This window comes from Schistocerca piceifrons, chromosome 5, assembly GCF_021461385.2.
Source record: "Schistocerca piceifrons isolate TAMUIC-IGC-003096 chromosome 5, iqSchPice1.1, whole genome shotgun sequence".
NCBI lineage: Eukaryota > Metazoa > Arthropoda > Insecta > Orthoptera > Acrididae > Schistocerca > Schistocerca piceifrons.
This window is the reverse complement of record NC_060142.1, coordinates 157,418,477-157,435,551: the sequence shown is the minus strand read 5'-3', so window position 1 is coordinate 157,435,551 and position 17,075 is coordinate 157,418,477. Positions and strand designations below refer to the sequence as shown.

General features: G+C 39.7%; 1 protein-coding gene across 1 annotated transcript in view; it reads left to right on the top strand.

Annotated features, from left to right (window-relative positions):
• The window catches only part of LOC124798124 (leukotriene A-4 hydrolase), a 131,196-nt gene extending 117,017 nt beyond the window's left edge, over positions 1–14,179 (top strand). The window contains exon 13 of the mRNA XM_047261382.1: positions 14,054–14,179. Coding sequence (XP_047117338.1) covers positions 14,054–14,171 — 118 coding nt within the window. The 3' untranslated portion in view covers positions 14,172–14,179. The remainder of the gene's footprint in view (positions 1–14,053) is intronic.
• The last annotated feature ends 2,896 nt before the right edge of the window (positions 14,180–17,075 follow it).

The following is a 17,075-nucleotide window of genomic DNA, read 5'->3' as shown; positions in this document are numbered from 1 at the left end:
AGTTACAGAATGAACAGCCATGTCTTTGTGATGCAAGCTGTAACCCTTACTTCCGAGACTGCTCTAGCGACACTCCATGTGTAGAAATGTATTCTTCCTGCCGCTCATACAACCTAGACTAGGCAACAGTGCAGAATATCTTTGACAACTCTTTGATTGTCGAGGTTTCCTGGATGGCAAGGAATTACCTGCTGGTTTCATTTGATATTTTATTGTCATTTCTTTTGAATAAGCGGAGTAATTTTCACTGAAAGTGTGATATTTAGATGATAAATTAAAGTTTTTGAATCCAGAAAGGTTGATCCATACACAATCTACAACTAATAAAATCTTCTATGTTGCAAATTATTTGTGTCATATATCACTAAGGCAGAGACAGAGGAATGAATGCAGCAGGGGCACTAGCTAAGCCACTTTGAGAAGTGAATGCTACCATAGGATCCATCAATACCTCTTTCAGCATTTTACTTTTCCTCTAACTGAACTACAAGCTGTCAGACAGAAAATCAGCAAGGAACTTAGCAAATCTTTTCCTTCATAAGTCTTCTCATGACCTCAGTTATTTATTCCATAGAGCTGAAGATTAAAAAAGTATGGAAGTCTAGAGCTGGCAGTTTCATCTACATCTACATTTATACTCCGCAAGCCACCCAACGGTGTGTGGCGGAGGGCACTTTACGTGCCACTGTCATTACCTCCCTTTTCTGTTCCAGTCGCATATGGTTCGCGGGAAGAACGACTGTCTGAAAGCCTCCGTGCGTGCTCGAATCTCTCTAATTTTACATTCGTGATCTCCTCGGGAGATATAAGTAGGGGGAAGCAATATATTCGATACCTCATCCAGAAACGCACCTTCTCGAAACCTGGCGAGCAAGCTACACCGCAATGCAGAGCGCCTCTCTTGCAGCGTCTGCCACTTGAGTTTGCTAAACATCTCCGTAACGCTATCACGGTTACCAAATAACCCTGTGACGAAACGCGCCGCTCTTCTTTGGATCTTCTCTATCTCCTCCGTCAACCCGATCTGGTACGGATCCCACACTGACGAGCAATACTCAAGTATAGGTCGAACAAGTATTTTGTAAGACACCTCATTTGTTGATGGATTACATTTTCTAAGGACTCTCCCAATGAATCTCAACCTGGCACCCGCCTTACCAACAATTAATTTTATATGATCATTCCACTTCAAATCGTTCCGCACTCATACTCCCAGATACTTTACAGAAGTAACTGCTACCAGTGTTTGTTCCGCTATCATATAATCATACAATAAAGGATCCTTCTTTCTATGTATTCGCAATACATCACATTTGTCTATGTTAAGGGTCAGTTGCCACACCCTGCACCAAATGCCTATCCGCTGCAGATCTTCCTGCATTTCGCTACAATTTTCTAATGCTGCAACTTCTCTGTATACTACAGCATCATCCGCGAAAAGCCGCATGGAACTTCCAACACTATCCACTAGGTCATTTATATATATTGTGAAAAGCAATGGTCTCATAACACTCCCCTGTGGCATGCCAGAGGTTACTTTAACGTCTGTAGACGTCTCTCCATTGATAACAACATGCTGTGTTCTGTTTGCTAAAAATTCTTCAATCCAGCCACACAGCTGGTCTGATATTCCGTAGGCTCTTACTTTGTTTATCAGACGACAGTGCGAAACTGTATCGAACGCCTTCCGGAAGCCAAGGAAAATAGCATCTACCTGGGAGCCTGTATCTAATATTTTCTGGGTCTCATGAACAAATAAAGCGAGTTGGGTCTCACACAATCGCTGTTTCCGGAATCCATGTTGATTCCTACAGAGTAGATTCTGGGTTTCCAAAAACGACATGATACTCGAGTAAAAAACATGTTCTAAAATTCTACAACAGATCGACGTCAGAGATATAGGTCTATAGTTTTGCGCATCTGCTCGACGACCCTTCTTGAAGACTGGGACTACCTGTGCTCTTTTCCAATCATTTGGAACCTTCCGTTCCTCTAGAGACTTGTGGTACACGGCTGTTCGAAGGGGGGCAAGTTCTTTGGCATACTCTGTGTAGAATCGAATTGGTATCCCGTCAGGTCCAGTGGACTTTCCTCTGTTGAGTGATTTCAGTTGCTTTTCTATTCCTTGGACACTTATTTCGATGGCAGCTATTTTTTCGTTTGTGCGAGGATTTAGAGAAGGAACTGCAGTGCGGTCTTCCTCTGTGAAACAGCTTTGGAAAAAGGTGTTTAGTATTTCAGCTTTACGCGTGTCATCCTCTGTTTCAATGCCATCATCATCCCGGAGTGTCTGGATATGCTGTTTCGAGCCACTTATTGATTTAACGTAAGACCAGAACTTCCTAGGATTTTCTGTCAAGTCGGTACATAGAATTTTACTTTCAAATTCACTGAACACTTCACGCATAGCCCATCTTACAATAACTTTGACAATGGTTAGCTTCTGTTTGTCTGAGAGGTTTTGGCTGCGTTTAAACCTGGAGTGAAGCTCTCTTTGCTTTCGCAGTAGTTTCCTAACTTTGTTGTTGAACCACGGTGGGTTTTTCCCGTCCCTCACAGTTTTACTCTGCACGTACCTGTCTAAAACACATTTTGCGATTGCCTTGAACTTTTTCCATAAACACTCAACATTGTCAGTGTCGGAACAGAAATTTTCGTTTTGATCTGTTAGGTAGTCTGAAATCTGCCTTCTATTACTCTTGCTAAACAGATAAATATTCCTCCCTTTTTTTATATTCCCATTAACTTCCATATTCAGGGATGCTGCAATGGCCTTATGATCACCGATTCCCAGTTCTGCACTTACAGAGTCGAAAAGTTCGGGTCTGTTTGTTATCAGTAGGTCCAAGATGTTATCTCCACAAGTCGGTTCTCTGTTTAATTGCTGGAGGTAATATTTGGATCATGCACTCAGTATAATGTCACTCGATGCTCTGTCCCTACCACCTGTCCTAAACATCTGAGTGTCCCAGTCTATATCTGGTAAATTGAAATCTCCACCTAAGACTATAACATGCTGAGAAAATTTATGTGAAATGTATTCCAAATTTTCTCTCAGTGGTTCTGCCACTAATGCTGCCGAGTCGGGAGGTCGGTAAAAGGAGCCAGTTATTAACCTGCTTAGGTTGACATAAGTCTTACTTTTTTCCTGTAGCATCAAATAATTTTTTAACTGTTTAGTACCATGATTAATTGATATTTCTGAAATAATATCAAAGTAATCCATTACTAATATGTGAAATGTGGGTAGAAGCTTCTTATACATACTTTTTATTTAATAAAATTAGACTTTCAGCATAAGATTATCCTGATAAATTGCAATTAACTTGCATTAGAATAGTGCATGTTCCTGTCTGACAATGGTTTGGGTAGTTTTTCTTATTCATTGCCTGCAGAAATTTACTGTTTGTAAGTTAAAGATGGCAAGCCAAGTCTGAAATGGCTTCTTGACTGGAAAGGAATTTCCTTGATGGCCTTTCCAAAAGAAGCAAAAGAGGAAAATATATGACTGCACAAAATTGGAAGAAAAAGTTCGGTGAGAGATGACTTCCCAAACACACTGCTGAGTAGTTTCTTTTGTGAAATTAGTGTCATTGTGCATTGTGCAGTAGCTACAGTTCATGCAGTGTTCTTGATCTTTTTTCTTGTATTGGAACAGCAAAGGCATTTCAGTTTCTAGCTACAAATGTCAGCTGCTATGCTTACACTCCTGGGGTGCAGTTTGTAGTACACATCATCATCATCATCATCATCATCATCTTTGTGCCACCAAGTGCAAAATGTTATCTTTGAAGGACACATACTGCTCTTTGCTTGAGATGTTTTTTGTTAAGTCTGAGCCATTAATTTCATTTTATGAAGTTAACAGAAAATCACGATATCTCATTACATTAACAATAAAAGCATAGCAATGCCCCTGAGCCAACTGACAATATTCAAGCAAAAATACTTGCTGCTTTGAATTGGGGCATACACTATTCCTGCATCAGTCCAGAATCTTACCCATTGGACGCAGATGTTGCACCAAGGTTAAATAGTCGTGGGCCACACCATTTGCCAAGTATTGGGCACACTGACATTGAACATCATTGATTAAAGTTTCTACATGGTCTTCATCAAAGCCCTCAGGCCTCCCTGAATGTGAAAAATCATTAATGTCAGAACAGTCCTCCTTGAAAAAAAGAAAACAATTTTCTGGCTTGATTTCTCCAATAGTACTTTCTGCACAAATGGCATATATGTTTCGAGCTGCCTTCACCCCAAAAGCGAGCAAAATGTTAGATCTCCTTCCAGTTGACAATATTTTATAATGCTGAAACAATGTTCATGAGGTTCAAGTATACAAAATCCAATGTGTAACTGCAAAGCAAATAGTAAACCTTCAAATAAGAAGTGACAATTGATAAATACACTTACAGCAACTTAAGCGTCAACAGACCAAACGTAAGTTACAGCCTACACACCAACCCAATTTTGTATTAGGTAACTTACCTAACCCTTCCCCCTCCCCCCCCCCCCCCTCGTCGCCCTCACCCTACCCCCTGCTCCGTCCCCATGAACGATACAGATAACCATACTGTAGGTGCAACCACAATGGAGGGGTATCTGTTGACAAGTCAGACAAATGTGTGGTTCCTGAAGAGGGGCAGCAGCCTTTTCAGTAGTTGCAGGGGCAACAGTCTGGATGATTGACTGATCTGCCTTTGTAACATCGACCAAAATGGCCTTGCTGTGCTCATACTGTGAGCGGCTGAAAGCAAGGGGAAACTATGGCCGTAATGTTTCCCGAGGACATGCAGCTTTACTGTGTGGTCAAATGATAATGACATCCTCTTGGGTAAAATATTCTGGAGGTAAAATAGTCCCCTATTCGGATCTCCGACTGGAGACTACTGAGGAGGACGTCGTTATCAGGAGAAACAAAACAGGCTTTCTATGGATCCAAGTATGGAATGTCAAATCCCTAAATCGGGCAGGTAGGTTAGAAAATTTAAAAAGGGAAATGGATAGATTAAAGTTTGATATAGTGGGAATTAGTGAAGTTCGGTGGCAGGAGGAACAGGACTTCTGGTCAGGTGAATACAGGGCTATAAATATAAAATCAAATAGGAGTAATGCAGGAGTCAGTTTAATAATGAATAAAAAAATAAGAACGTGGATAAGCTACTATGAACAGCATAGTGAATCTATTATTGTAGCCAAGATGGACATGAAGCCCACACCCACCACAGTAGTACAAGTTTATATGCCAACTAGCTCTGCAGATGAGGAGGAGATTGAGGAAATGTATGATGTGACAAAAGAAATTATTCATATAGTTAAGGTAGACAAAAATTTAATAGTCATGGGGGACTGGAATTCGATAGTAGGAAAAGGAAGAGAGGGAAAAGTAGTAGGAAAATATGGACTGTGGGAAAGGAATGAAAGACAAAGCCGACTGGTAGAATTTTGGACAGGGCATAACTAATTCATAGCTAACCCTTGCTTTAAGAATCATGAAAGGAGGTTGTATATGTGGAAGAGACCTGGAGACATCGGAAGGTTTCAGATTGATCATATAACAGTAAGACAGAGATTTCAGAACCAGGTTTTAAATTGTAAGCCATTTCCAGGGTACGATGTGGCCTCTGACTACAGTTTACTGTTTATGGCCTGCAGATTAAAACTGAAGAAACTTGAAAAAGGCAGGATTTTGTGGAGATGGGACCTGGATAAACTGAAAGAACCAGAGACTAGAGAGTTTCAGAGGGAGCATTAGGGAACGATTGACAAGAACAGGAGAAAGGAGTACTGTAGAAGAAGAATGTGTAGCTTTGAGAGATGAAATAGTGAAGGCAGCAGAGGATCAAGTAGGTAAAAAGATGAGGGCCATTAGATATCCTTGGGTAACAACAGAGATATGGAATTTAATCGATGAAAGGAGAAAACATAAAAATGCAATAAATGAATCAGGCAGTAGGGAATACAAACGTCTAAAAAATGAGATCAACAGGACGTGCAAAATGGCTAAGCAAGAATGGCCAGAGGACAAATGTAAGGGTGCAGAAGCTTATCTCACTAGGGGTGAGATAGATTCTCCCTACAGGAAAATTAAAGAGACCCTTGGAGAAAAGAGAACCACATGTATGAATATCAAGAGCTCAGATGGAAAGCCAGTCCTAAGCAAAGAAGGAAAAGCAGAAAGGAGTATATAGAAGGTCTATACCAGAGAGATTTAAGTGAGGGCAGTATTATGGAAATGGAAGATCACCTAGATGAAGATGAAAAGGAAGATATGATTCTGCACGGAGAATTTGACAAAACACTGAAAGACTTAAGTCAAAACAAGGCCCTGGGAGTAGACAACATTCTGTTAGAGCCACTGATAGCCTTGGGAGAGACAGCCCTCACAAAACTCTTCCATCTGGTGAGCAAGATGGATGAGACAGGCAAAATACATTCAGACAGCAAGAAGAATATAATAATTCCAATTCCAAAGAAAGAAAGTGCTGACAGATATGAAAATTAACGAACTGTCAGTTTAATAAGTCACAGTTGCAAAACACTAACATGAACCCTTTACAGAAGGGAAAACTGGTAGAAGCTGACCTTAGGGAAGATCAGTTTGGATTCAGGAGAAATGTAGGAACACATGAGGCAATAGTGCCTTCTCATAGAAGATAAGTTAAAGAAAGGCAGACCTACATTTATACCATTTGTAGACTTAGAGAAAGCTTTTGACAATGTTGACTGGAATACTCTTTCAAATTCTAAAGGTGGCAGGGATAAAATACAGGGAGTGAAATGCTATTTACAATTTGTACAGAAACCAGATGGAAGTTATAAGATTCGAGGGGCATGAAAGGGAAGCAGTGGTGGGGAAGGCAGTGAGACAGAGCTGTAGCCTCTCCCCGATGTTATTCAATCTGTATATTGAGCAAGCAGTAAAGGAAACAAAAGAAAAATTTGGAGTAGGTATTAAAATCCATGGAGAAGAATAAAAACTTTGAGGTTCGCCGATGACATTGTAATTCTGTCAGAGACGGCAAAGGACTTGGAAGAGCAGTTGAACGGAATGGACAGTGTCTTGAAAGGAGGGTATAAGATGAACATCAACAAAAGCAAAACGAGGATAATGGAATGTAGTCGATTTAAGTCAGGTGATGCTGAGGGAATTAGATTATAAATGAGACACTTAAAGTAGTAGATGAGTTTTGTTATTTGGGAAGCAAAATATGGAGGATATAAAATGTAGACTGGATGGCAAGAAAAGCGTTTCTGAAGAAGAGAAATTTGTTAACATCAAGTATAGATTTAAGTGTGAGAACGTCCTTTCTGAAAGTATTTGTATGGAGTGTAGCCATGTGTGGAAATGTAACATGGACAATAAATGGTAGACAACAAAAGAATAGAAACTTTTGAAATGTGGTGCTATAGAAGAGTGCTAAACTTTAGGTGGGTAGATTACGTAACTAATGAGGAGGTACTGAATAGAATTGGGGAGAAGAGAAATTTGTGGTACAACTGGACTAGAAAAAGGGATCGGTTAATAGTACACATTCTGAGGCATCAAGGGATCACCAATTTAGTACTGTAGGGAAGTGTGGGGAGTAAAAACTATAAAGGGGGGCCAAGAGATGAATCCAGTTAGCAGATTTAGAAAGATGTAGGTTGCAGTAGTCAGTCGGAGATGAAGAGGCTTGCTCAGGATAGAGTAGTGTGAAGACGTGCATCAAACCAGTCTTTGGACTGAAAGCACAACAACCACAACAACAACTTACCTGTGGTGGTAGTTTATACATACATATACCATAGGCTAACGCCTTGCTGATGCACCTGTATTTATGGTAGTTTACACACTTAAATATTCCTCAAGTCATAAGCTGGGTGAGCAGCTTCACATCATTACGTTACTGCATGGCATTCACAATCGGTTTATTGAACTTATTTTGCATGGAAAATCAAACTACATTAATAAACAATTTTATGTTTGCCACTGCTTGAGCAGAAACATGGCCAAGGTGTACCACAATCAGCTGATCAGATGCCAGGTGATGGTGGCCAACAGCAAATTACGAGGGGTCTATAACCACTGTATAGCAAGGAAACTTTTGAATATAAATTGTTCTGATCTTGATGCAGCCATGAGTTCTTTCGTGGGAATGTTCCTGGATGGTTTGCTGCTACTGATGGGTTATAAAGTGAAGAAAATTGTCAGATGTTCCATCTTGTAGCAGACAGATGAAATGCAATTTAAAAAATAAAAGAAGTAGACTTGAACTTGTGACTTTGCACCTACACTGTGTGACTTTTACCACTAGACCATGAGCAGATTCAGCACTGTTGCACAAGAGCAGAAGACAACACACCTTCCAGAAAGTTCCATATTTTACAATGTTGTTGCCAGTTGCAGGTGACTGGACTTGGAATTCTGAGGGACGGCTAGTTTTATTGATACATTACCTGAACGACTTGCACTTAGACATTGGGTGGCCACTGCAGAGAGTATATCAGAGTTTTCAGTTAGTGAAAGCCCTAGATAGAAATGCCCAGGTATTGCCGCATTTAATTTTCAGATAACATTGCCAAATGTCCACTACCAGTATAAGGGACAGCCAAATGAAAATGAGGCATGGGTGTTGGTAATACATGTAGGAGTGTTTATAGAACTGCCCTTTATTTGGAACCAGGAAGGAACAGCATGAATGTTCACTGCTGTGCCATTTACCTGGTATACTTGATATGAAGTCAGTGAATCGAAGGAACAGCAAGGCGCAGTGCAGTTTTTGGCTGCAGAAAGAGGCCAAATGTCTGCTGTTATGTCAAACACAGCATGTCACGTGTACATGTGTTTGCATTGATTAAACAATTTCAAAAAGGTTGGGTGTCATTGAAACACAGCAGTCAGCCAGGACAGGCACATTGTGTCATTACCCCTTCTGTCGTTGCTGCAGTGGATGCTGCCATGAAAAAGGACCGATGGCAGGTGGTGGATACATTTGGCTCATATAGAGCATCAATCGCAGCACCACACACATCATCATGACAGAGCATTTAAAGTTCATCAAAACCTGTTGTATGTGTGCACATTTTTGTGAGCATGCATCAGTGGGTTTCCCACAGCCTGACAGAAGAGCAGATGTTGAACAGAACATTGATATCACTGCAGCATCTGGAACGGTAGTATCACAGTGAAGAATACTGTTTCCTGTACTGCATTATTGTGAGATATGAAACATGGTGTCATCATTTCCAGCTGGAGAGCATGTGTCAGAGCCAACAGTGGAAGCATATGGAGGCCATACAGTCCCAATCTCTCCCCATGCGATTTCCATTTTTGGAGCCCTGAAGAAAGACATTTGTGGCTTTAAATTTGATTCAGACAGAGAGGTGCATACAATCATGCTTCTGTAAGCAACCTCAAACATTTTTCCATGAAGGCATTAACTATCTTGTCTGATAGTGGGATAAATGTATTAATAGTTATGGCGATTACTTTTGAAATAATAATAAACAGTTTACTTATTTTTTCCCAACTGTCTTATTTTCATTTCACTGCCCCTTATACGTTGACTATTGTTAAGATTCCATAACTGTTATCAGAAAATGCCACAATTGCCTATAACAAGGTCTTAGTGGCACTGGTTTGCCATTGCTTCCCTTTGGTCTCTATGCAAGATGTACTAGATTTGTGGATGGCTGCAAGTGATTATGAAAGTGAAGCACTGCCGTGGAGGGGGGGGGGGGGGGGGGGCTAGGAGAGGAAATCCATGGACAGTTTATAACTCATTTCTTTCAAATGTACAAAACATTACTTTCATCTCCACACCACTCAACTTGCAGAACACTGTTTTAAAGTTTTATATTCAGTTCTGGAAATTAGTGCAGTATTTAATGTGTGTCATAGGTATGTCACAATGTCTTCTCTAGTTTTAGACCTGTATCACCACAGTAGATAAGAGTAATTTTTCCGTGGAACTGTAAATATTTGAGAAGTTATGTAGAGTAATATAGCTGATGCTTATCAAAATATTGTGAGACAAAGGTTTTAAACTTTTGCCTGTGGAAGACTTACAAGAGTAGCTGATGTAGCCCGGATGTGGGTGACTGCCACAGGAGTACTGTATAATATTTAAAACTTACAATTGGTTATTGCTTAGCTGCAGTTGACTTTAATGTCTGATAGTGGTGTTGGTTATGGATTCCAACATTTATAATTTCCTGTAAACTAAACAGATGAAATTTCTTATCAAGCTGTATTGTAAAGAATTAAACAGCTTTTCTTTGCTTCACACATTTGGCTCAAATACTCTGGCTAACGTTTGCACTATGAAAGTATATGAATGTGTCACACCTGAAAACAAATCACATGTGAATGTGAATAAATATTTGAATGCTTCGTTTTGTGTGAATGTACTGATAAAATTCTCTTTGGCTTCAAGTGCTTGAAAATGCATGACCTTTCAGCTGAGTACTCCTCTAGCTGTTGTCCAGTGGTGACTGTCTTGTGATTGCTGTTGACTTCATTAATAGCCATTTTTATTGAGGGTGTTTTCAGAAACTTTTATGATGCTATCCCGAAAACCACATGCCTGTATAACAATACATATTTCGTCAAATGCAATTTGGTTCCTTTTTCAGAGCATGCCTTGCTACTGCTGATTTATTGGGATACCATAGGCAGAAGCACCTCTCATATTCTGTACGCTGTCTCTCAGTAGTCTGCGCAGTCTGTCCAACATAAGACAGTCCACACCCAGGTGGTCTTCTGTACACTGCTGGCATTCTGAGACCTACATCACCTTTCACAGGCCTCCTGAAATGTCAGAATTCAACTGGAGCCCTGTCTCTTTAGGAGCCGGCTAATCTTTCCTGTTATTGAGCAATAGAATGGCAGAAACGCATGCTTTTGGTAGGTTTTCAGCACATGAAATAGCTTCTGCTCAATGTGCGAAGATCCTCAGAACAGAATGTTTCTGTGCTGAGTGGTGGTAGCTGGTAGTGTGCAGGTATTGGTGCATGTGGGTGGGGTTTTGGGATACCACTGTGGCTGAGACACCCATTTGCTTTTTTTTTTAGACGAGGACATCAAGGAATGGCGAGGCACCATCTATCTCCACCTTCATCATGAATTTGTTGATGTCATCCAAGCACTCTTCCAATTTTTTATGTGCATGAGGCCAGATAACTAATGTGTCATTGACATAAAGAAAAAAGCAATGCCTTGCATGAACCAAGGCCATGGGATGCCTTCAGAGTATTCCATAAACAAGTTGGCTATAATTGGAGCTAATGGTCTTACCATCAAGACGACCCCATCTGGTTAAAATATTCTCCACATCCAAAAAATACAATCACATCAGAGTGTGCCGAAATAAATTCACAATAATGTTGTCAAATAACTGGAAGATCGGATCTATAGTGTCTTTGATGGGCACGCATGTGAATAATGAGACTACATGAAAGGTGACCATCACGTCTCCTTCTTCAAGACACAGGCATTTTTAATTCATCTGATGAAGTCAGTCATATTCTTGATATGGTGCACGCACTGATCACTGTGCAGAGTAAGGATACTGGCCAGATATATTGCAAATCTGTAAGATGGTGACTTCGTGGTGCTCCTCCCTCAAGCCCCTCCACACCTACATTTTGTAGCCTTCCAGAAAGGATGACACAGTGCTATAGTCCACTGCGAGCGTCATTGGATCACCAAGTTACAGACTTGCAAAACATCTGGCTAACATCCTTACTTTTCATGCTAGTATCTGCGGGCAACACATCAAGAACACAACCGACTTCATCAGCTGAATTAAATTCCTGCATCTTGGAGAAGATATGATGTGGTCTCTTTATTCACACACGTTCCTATCAAAGACGCTGTAGATCTACTATGCCAGTTTTTTATGCCACTGCTATTGATTTATTTAAGTGCACACTGACATAATTTTTTTTTACAGTGGAGAATATTTTAAACAGGCAGACGGCATCACAATGGGAAGCCCATAAGCTATTGTTACAGCTAAACTGTTTATGGACTACTGTGAGGACATCGCCTTGGACATGTCTCCTGCAAGGCCTAGTTGCTTCTGTTGTTACATCAGGGACACAGTCATTGTCTGGCTCATGGATGTGAAAAGCTGGAAGAGTTCTTGAACAACATCAACATTATCCATGAGCACATCAGATTCATGATGGAGATGTAGGTGGATGGTGTCTTGCTATTCCTCGACATCCTTGTCGGAAGAAAAGCAAATGGAGATTCAGCCACAGTGTTTACAAAAACCACACCCAAATGGGCCAGCAGCCGCTTAGCACAAGTTACCACCATCCAGCACAGGTGCTGAAAACCTGCGGAAAGAACTGAACCACATAAAAAAAAGTTTTCAGAGATGGCTACAACAATCCGCAAATTTCACAAGCTATTTCACCCAAGACCCATAAGCAGAAAGTCATTGAGGAGACCTTGAAGAAAATTGTGTTTTTCCCACTCTGTGACTCAGTAACAGGATAGATTAGCTGGCTCCTAAAAGGGACATAAAATTGATTCAGTCTTAAGGCCTCTGGCAAAAATTCAACAACTCATGAGACCTGTGAAAGATGATGTAAGATTCAGAATGCCAGGAATATACAGAATGCAGTGTGGGTGCAGACAATTTTATATTGGACAAATTGTGTGCACTGTTGAACAGTGACTTATAGAACATGAGAGGCATATCTGCCTATAGCATCCCAAGAATTCAGCAATAGTAGAGCATGCTCTTGAAAATAGTCACCGAATTGCATTCAATTAAACATCTGTTATTAAATGGACAAATGGTTTCTGGAATAGCAGCATGAAGGAAGTGACTGAGATAAAAATTTCTGAAAATAATCTCAAAAAGACGACAATAAGCAGTTAAGCATAGCTTGGAACTCTGCCATCAGAAGATGAAAGTGGGTGCGGCAATTTTGCCATAAAAACTTTACGTTATATGGTAATGACCTGGTCGCCGGTGATGTCGCATGCAGTGATACTGTATAAGGACAAAAGCAGCCAACACACGACAGGCACCAATTGACAATGGCCAAGTAGTACTTGGTTGGCTCGTGGATTTGATACCACTTAGCGCTGCTGGTAGCCCAGTATAATTTTATCCACGTAAATATTATCAGTAAACATATACCACTACTAACAAAAGCTGAAGGAAAAGAAAAACTTGAGAGAGAGAGATGATAAATGTCGAGTTTGTTGAAATGCTCAATATGCATGTCTTGAAGAGTGGTGTGACAATACAGAACTCAGGACGTAGCCACCTTATCACATGCGAAAGTCAGCGGGTTAATTACAGTGGATAGTGTTGTGTTGTATGCAGTGGCGGATACATATGGGAGGGGGGGGGGGGTGCCCCCCCTCCTTACAGGGCAGTCTACATTGCCATCCGTGCCGCCCCCACCAGTCAGCCCACACGCTATTTGTTCGTTTCTTTTGTCAGTTAACTTGACTGAATCGAGTTATCGAGTAGTTGTACTTTCCTATGTAGCAATGCGTGTCTGCGTCATTGCATTTTACATGTATCTGTCTGGCACATAGACAGCTAACACATATCTACGAGAAAAGTCACAGCCATTCTAGTGATCTCGATACGTTATTCTGTGTGGAATTTGTTCGAGAATAGTCACGAATATTCTACCATTTTCTTGTACAGAAAACCTTCGATACGCAGCATTATAAAAACGGACTATTCGCCGAATAGGAAGCTAGTTTACATTCAGAAGGAGAAATATTAAGACTGAAGAACAGGCACATAGAACTCATTATTTAAGGAAGAGAATCACAACTGCAACTCTTTTATATCATAAGATGGCATTGTCTTGTATATGTATATAGTAACTTTAAATAAAATTTTTTTAAACTTTCCATGTGACTTGATTATTTTTTATTAGAGTAAAGGTAAAGGTAGCTCAAGATATCTTTAGTGCCCATTCCTTGAGATTTTTCTGTATCCACCACTGGTTGAATGACATTGCAAGTAGTAATATTTTCCTTATTCAACAGCAGTTTTTAGTGACTAATGTAAAAAATTTGTTTCAGGGAGTTATATGCATGGGATGAAGCCAGGGAAGCAGCCATCTCATCATATAAAGCACATGCTTCCAGCATGATGTATGTCTCTGCTTATACAGTTGGCAAAGATCTCCATCTCAACTGAACTAATAACAAAATGTTTGGGTACTACTTTGGAGCATTTTAATACCTGTTCAGTATATTAAAACCTGTAAACCACTCTGACAGTGGATTTGACTACATATAATAAATAAAAAAAGTAACAACAAAAAATCTTTCATGTCCACATTATAAAGTAAAGTAAGGTTGCTTATCACTTAAAGAGATATAAATTTATTTTTAAAAATCATGATGATCTAAAGTAGCTGGTGCACCTGATTCATCAGACACAGCATCTGAGACCAATAAAATAATTTTGAAGGCGAGTTTTGGAAATAAATGAAACTAATCAGTATTCTGACAGTATGAAAAGGAGAAGAGCGTTAATCTGTGAAGATATTTTTATGTGACAGAAGAAAATGCACTGAATGTTTTGGGTCCTTACATTTAAAGCTGCAGCCACATATTACATTTACAGGCATCACAGAGCAAGAATATATCTCTAATAAATGTAAGTCAAATGAATATTGATTCTTCATTATAGTGTTTCACATATTTGATATAGGCCACCTATAAATATAATTTTGTGCTCAAATTCATTAGAATCATTACATGCCATTTCAGAAAGCTTTTTTCAGCAAAAATGTGTACATAACTTATAATAATCAGAAATGAGCCTGCACAGTTTCCTATTGTCCTTCCTGAAACTCAAAAGCTAATCTGGCAGCAGCACAGACAGAATTAAAACAACCAAGATGTGACAGTAAGTTTAGGAACAGGGTAGGAGACTGAACTGTGGGTCATGGCTGTCAAATCCAGAAAGATGTTTAGAGATACTGCCAACTTTGGTAGCTTTAGTGTAGTTGTCTTAGAAAGAAAACGTATCGTGCTCTGCAGCTCCGTCACTGGCCTGTGGTGAAACAGATGTCCCTTTCTCCAAAAATGTACTCAATAGGAGCGTAACGTTGCAACCACACACACAAGTTGACCTGTTGTGTGAAAAAAACGAGTTAGTACATTTAAAACGTGAAATAGCTCATTTTAAAATCAACATGATATACCAAAATTCCAAAAGTATAAAACAGAAAAAATGCTTACCACAGAAAAAAACGTATCATGCTCCGCAGGTGGCTCACTGGCCTATGGTGCAACGCATGTCCCATTCTCTCAAAATGGGAGCGTAATGTTGCAACCACACACACAAGTTGACCTGGTGTGAGGAAAAAACAAGTTAGTAAATTTGAAACATGAAATAGGTCATTATAAAATCAACATGAAAAACCAGAATTCCAAAAGTGTAAAACAGAAAAAAATGCTTACCAAAGAAAGAAAACGTATCGTGCTCCTCAGCCGCCTCACTGGCCTGTGGTGAAACAGATGTCCCTTTATCCAAAAATGTACTCAATGGGAGCGTAATATTGCAACCACACATTTAAGTTGACCTGGTGTGAGGAAAAAACAAGTTAGTAAATTTGAAACATGAAATAGGTCATTATAAAATCAACATAAAAAAACAGAATTCCAAAAGTGTAAAACAGAAAAAAATGCTTACCAAAGAAAGAAACCGTATCGTGATCCGCAGCTGCCTCACCTGCCTGTGGTGCAACAGATGTCCGTATCTCCAAAAGTGTTCTCAATGGGAGCGTAATGTTGCAACCACACAGACAAGTTGACCTGCTGTGAGAAAAAACCAGTTAGTACATTTAAAACATGAAATAGCTCATTTTAAAATCAACTTGAAAAACCAGAATTCCAAAAGTAGAAAACAGAAAAAAATGCCTACCAAAGAAAAAAAACGTATCTTGCTCTGCAGTGCCTCCCTGCCCTGTGGTGCAACAGATGTCCCTTTCTCCAAAAATGTACTCAATGGGAGCGAAGTGTTGCAACTACACATACAAGTTGACCTGCTGTGAGGCAAAAACGAGTTAGTACATTTCAAACATGAAATAGGTCATTTTAAAATCAACATGAAAAACCAAAATTCCAAATGTATAAAACACAGAAAAATGTTCACCAAAGAAAGAAAACGTATCGTGATCCGCAGCTGCATTATTGGCCTGTAGTGTAACAAATGTCCCTTTCTCCAAAAAATGTACTCAACGGGAGCGTAATGTTGCAACCACACACTTAAGTTGACCTGCAGTAAGGATATAACGAGATAAAACATTACAAACATGAATTCGGTCATTTTAAAATCAACATGATAAACCAAAATTACCAAAGTATAAAAAAAAAAGATTGCTTACCAAAAAAGAAAAAGGAACATGCACCGCACCTGCCTCACTGGCTTGTGGTGCAACTGATGTCCCTTTCTCTATAATGTACTCAATGGGAGCGAAGTGTTGCAACTACACATACAAGTTGACCTGCTGTAAGGAAATAACGAGTTAGAACATTACACACATGAAATCAGTCATTCTAAAATCAACATGAAAAACCAAAATTCCTAATGTATAAAAAAGAAGAGATTGCTTACCAAAAAAGAAAAAGGAACATGCACCGCAGCTACCTCACTGGCTTGTGGTGCAACTGATGTCCCTTTCTCCAAAAATGTACTCAATGGGAGCGAAGTGTTGGAAGTACACATACAAGTTGACCTGCTGCGAGGCAAAAACAAGTTAGTACATATCAAACATGAAATAGGTCATTTTAAAATCAACATGAAAAACCAAAATACCAAATGTATAAAACACAGAAAAATGTTTACCAAAGAAAGAAAACGTATTGCGATCCGCAGCTGCATTATTGGCCTGTAGTGCAACAAATGTCCCTTTCTCCAAAAATGTACTCAATGGGAGCGAAGTGTTGCAACTACACATACAAGTTGACCTGCTGCAAGGAAATAACGAGTTAGAACATTACACACATGAAATCAGTCATTCTAAAATCAACATGAAAAACCAAAATTCCTAATGTATAAAAAAGAAGAGATTGCTTACCAAAAAAGAAA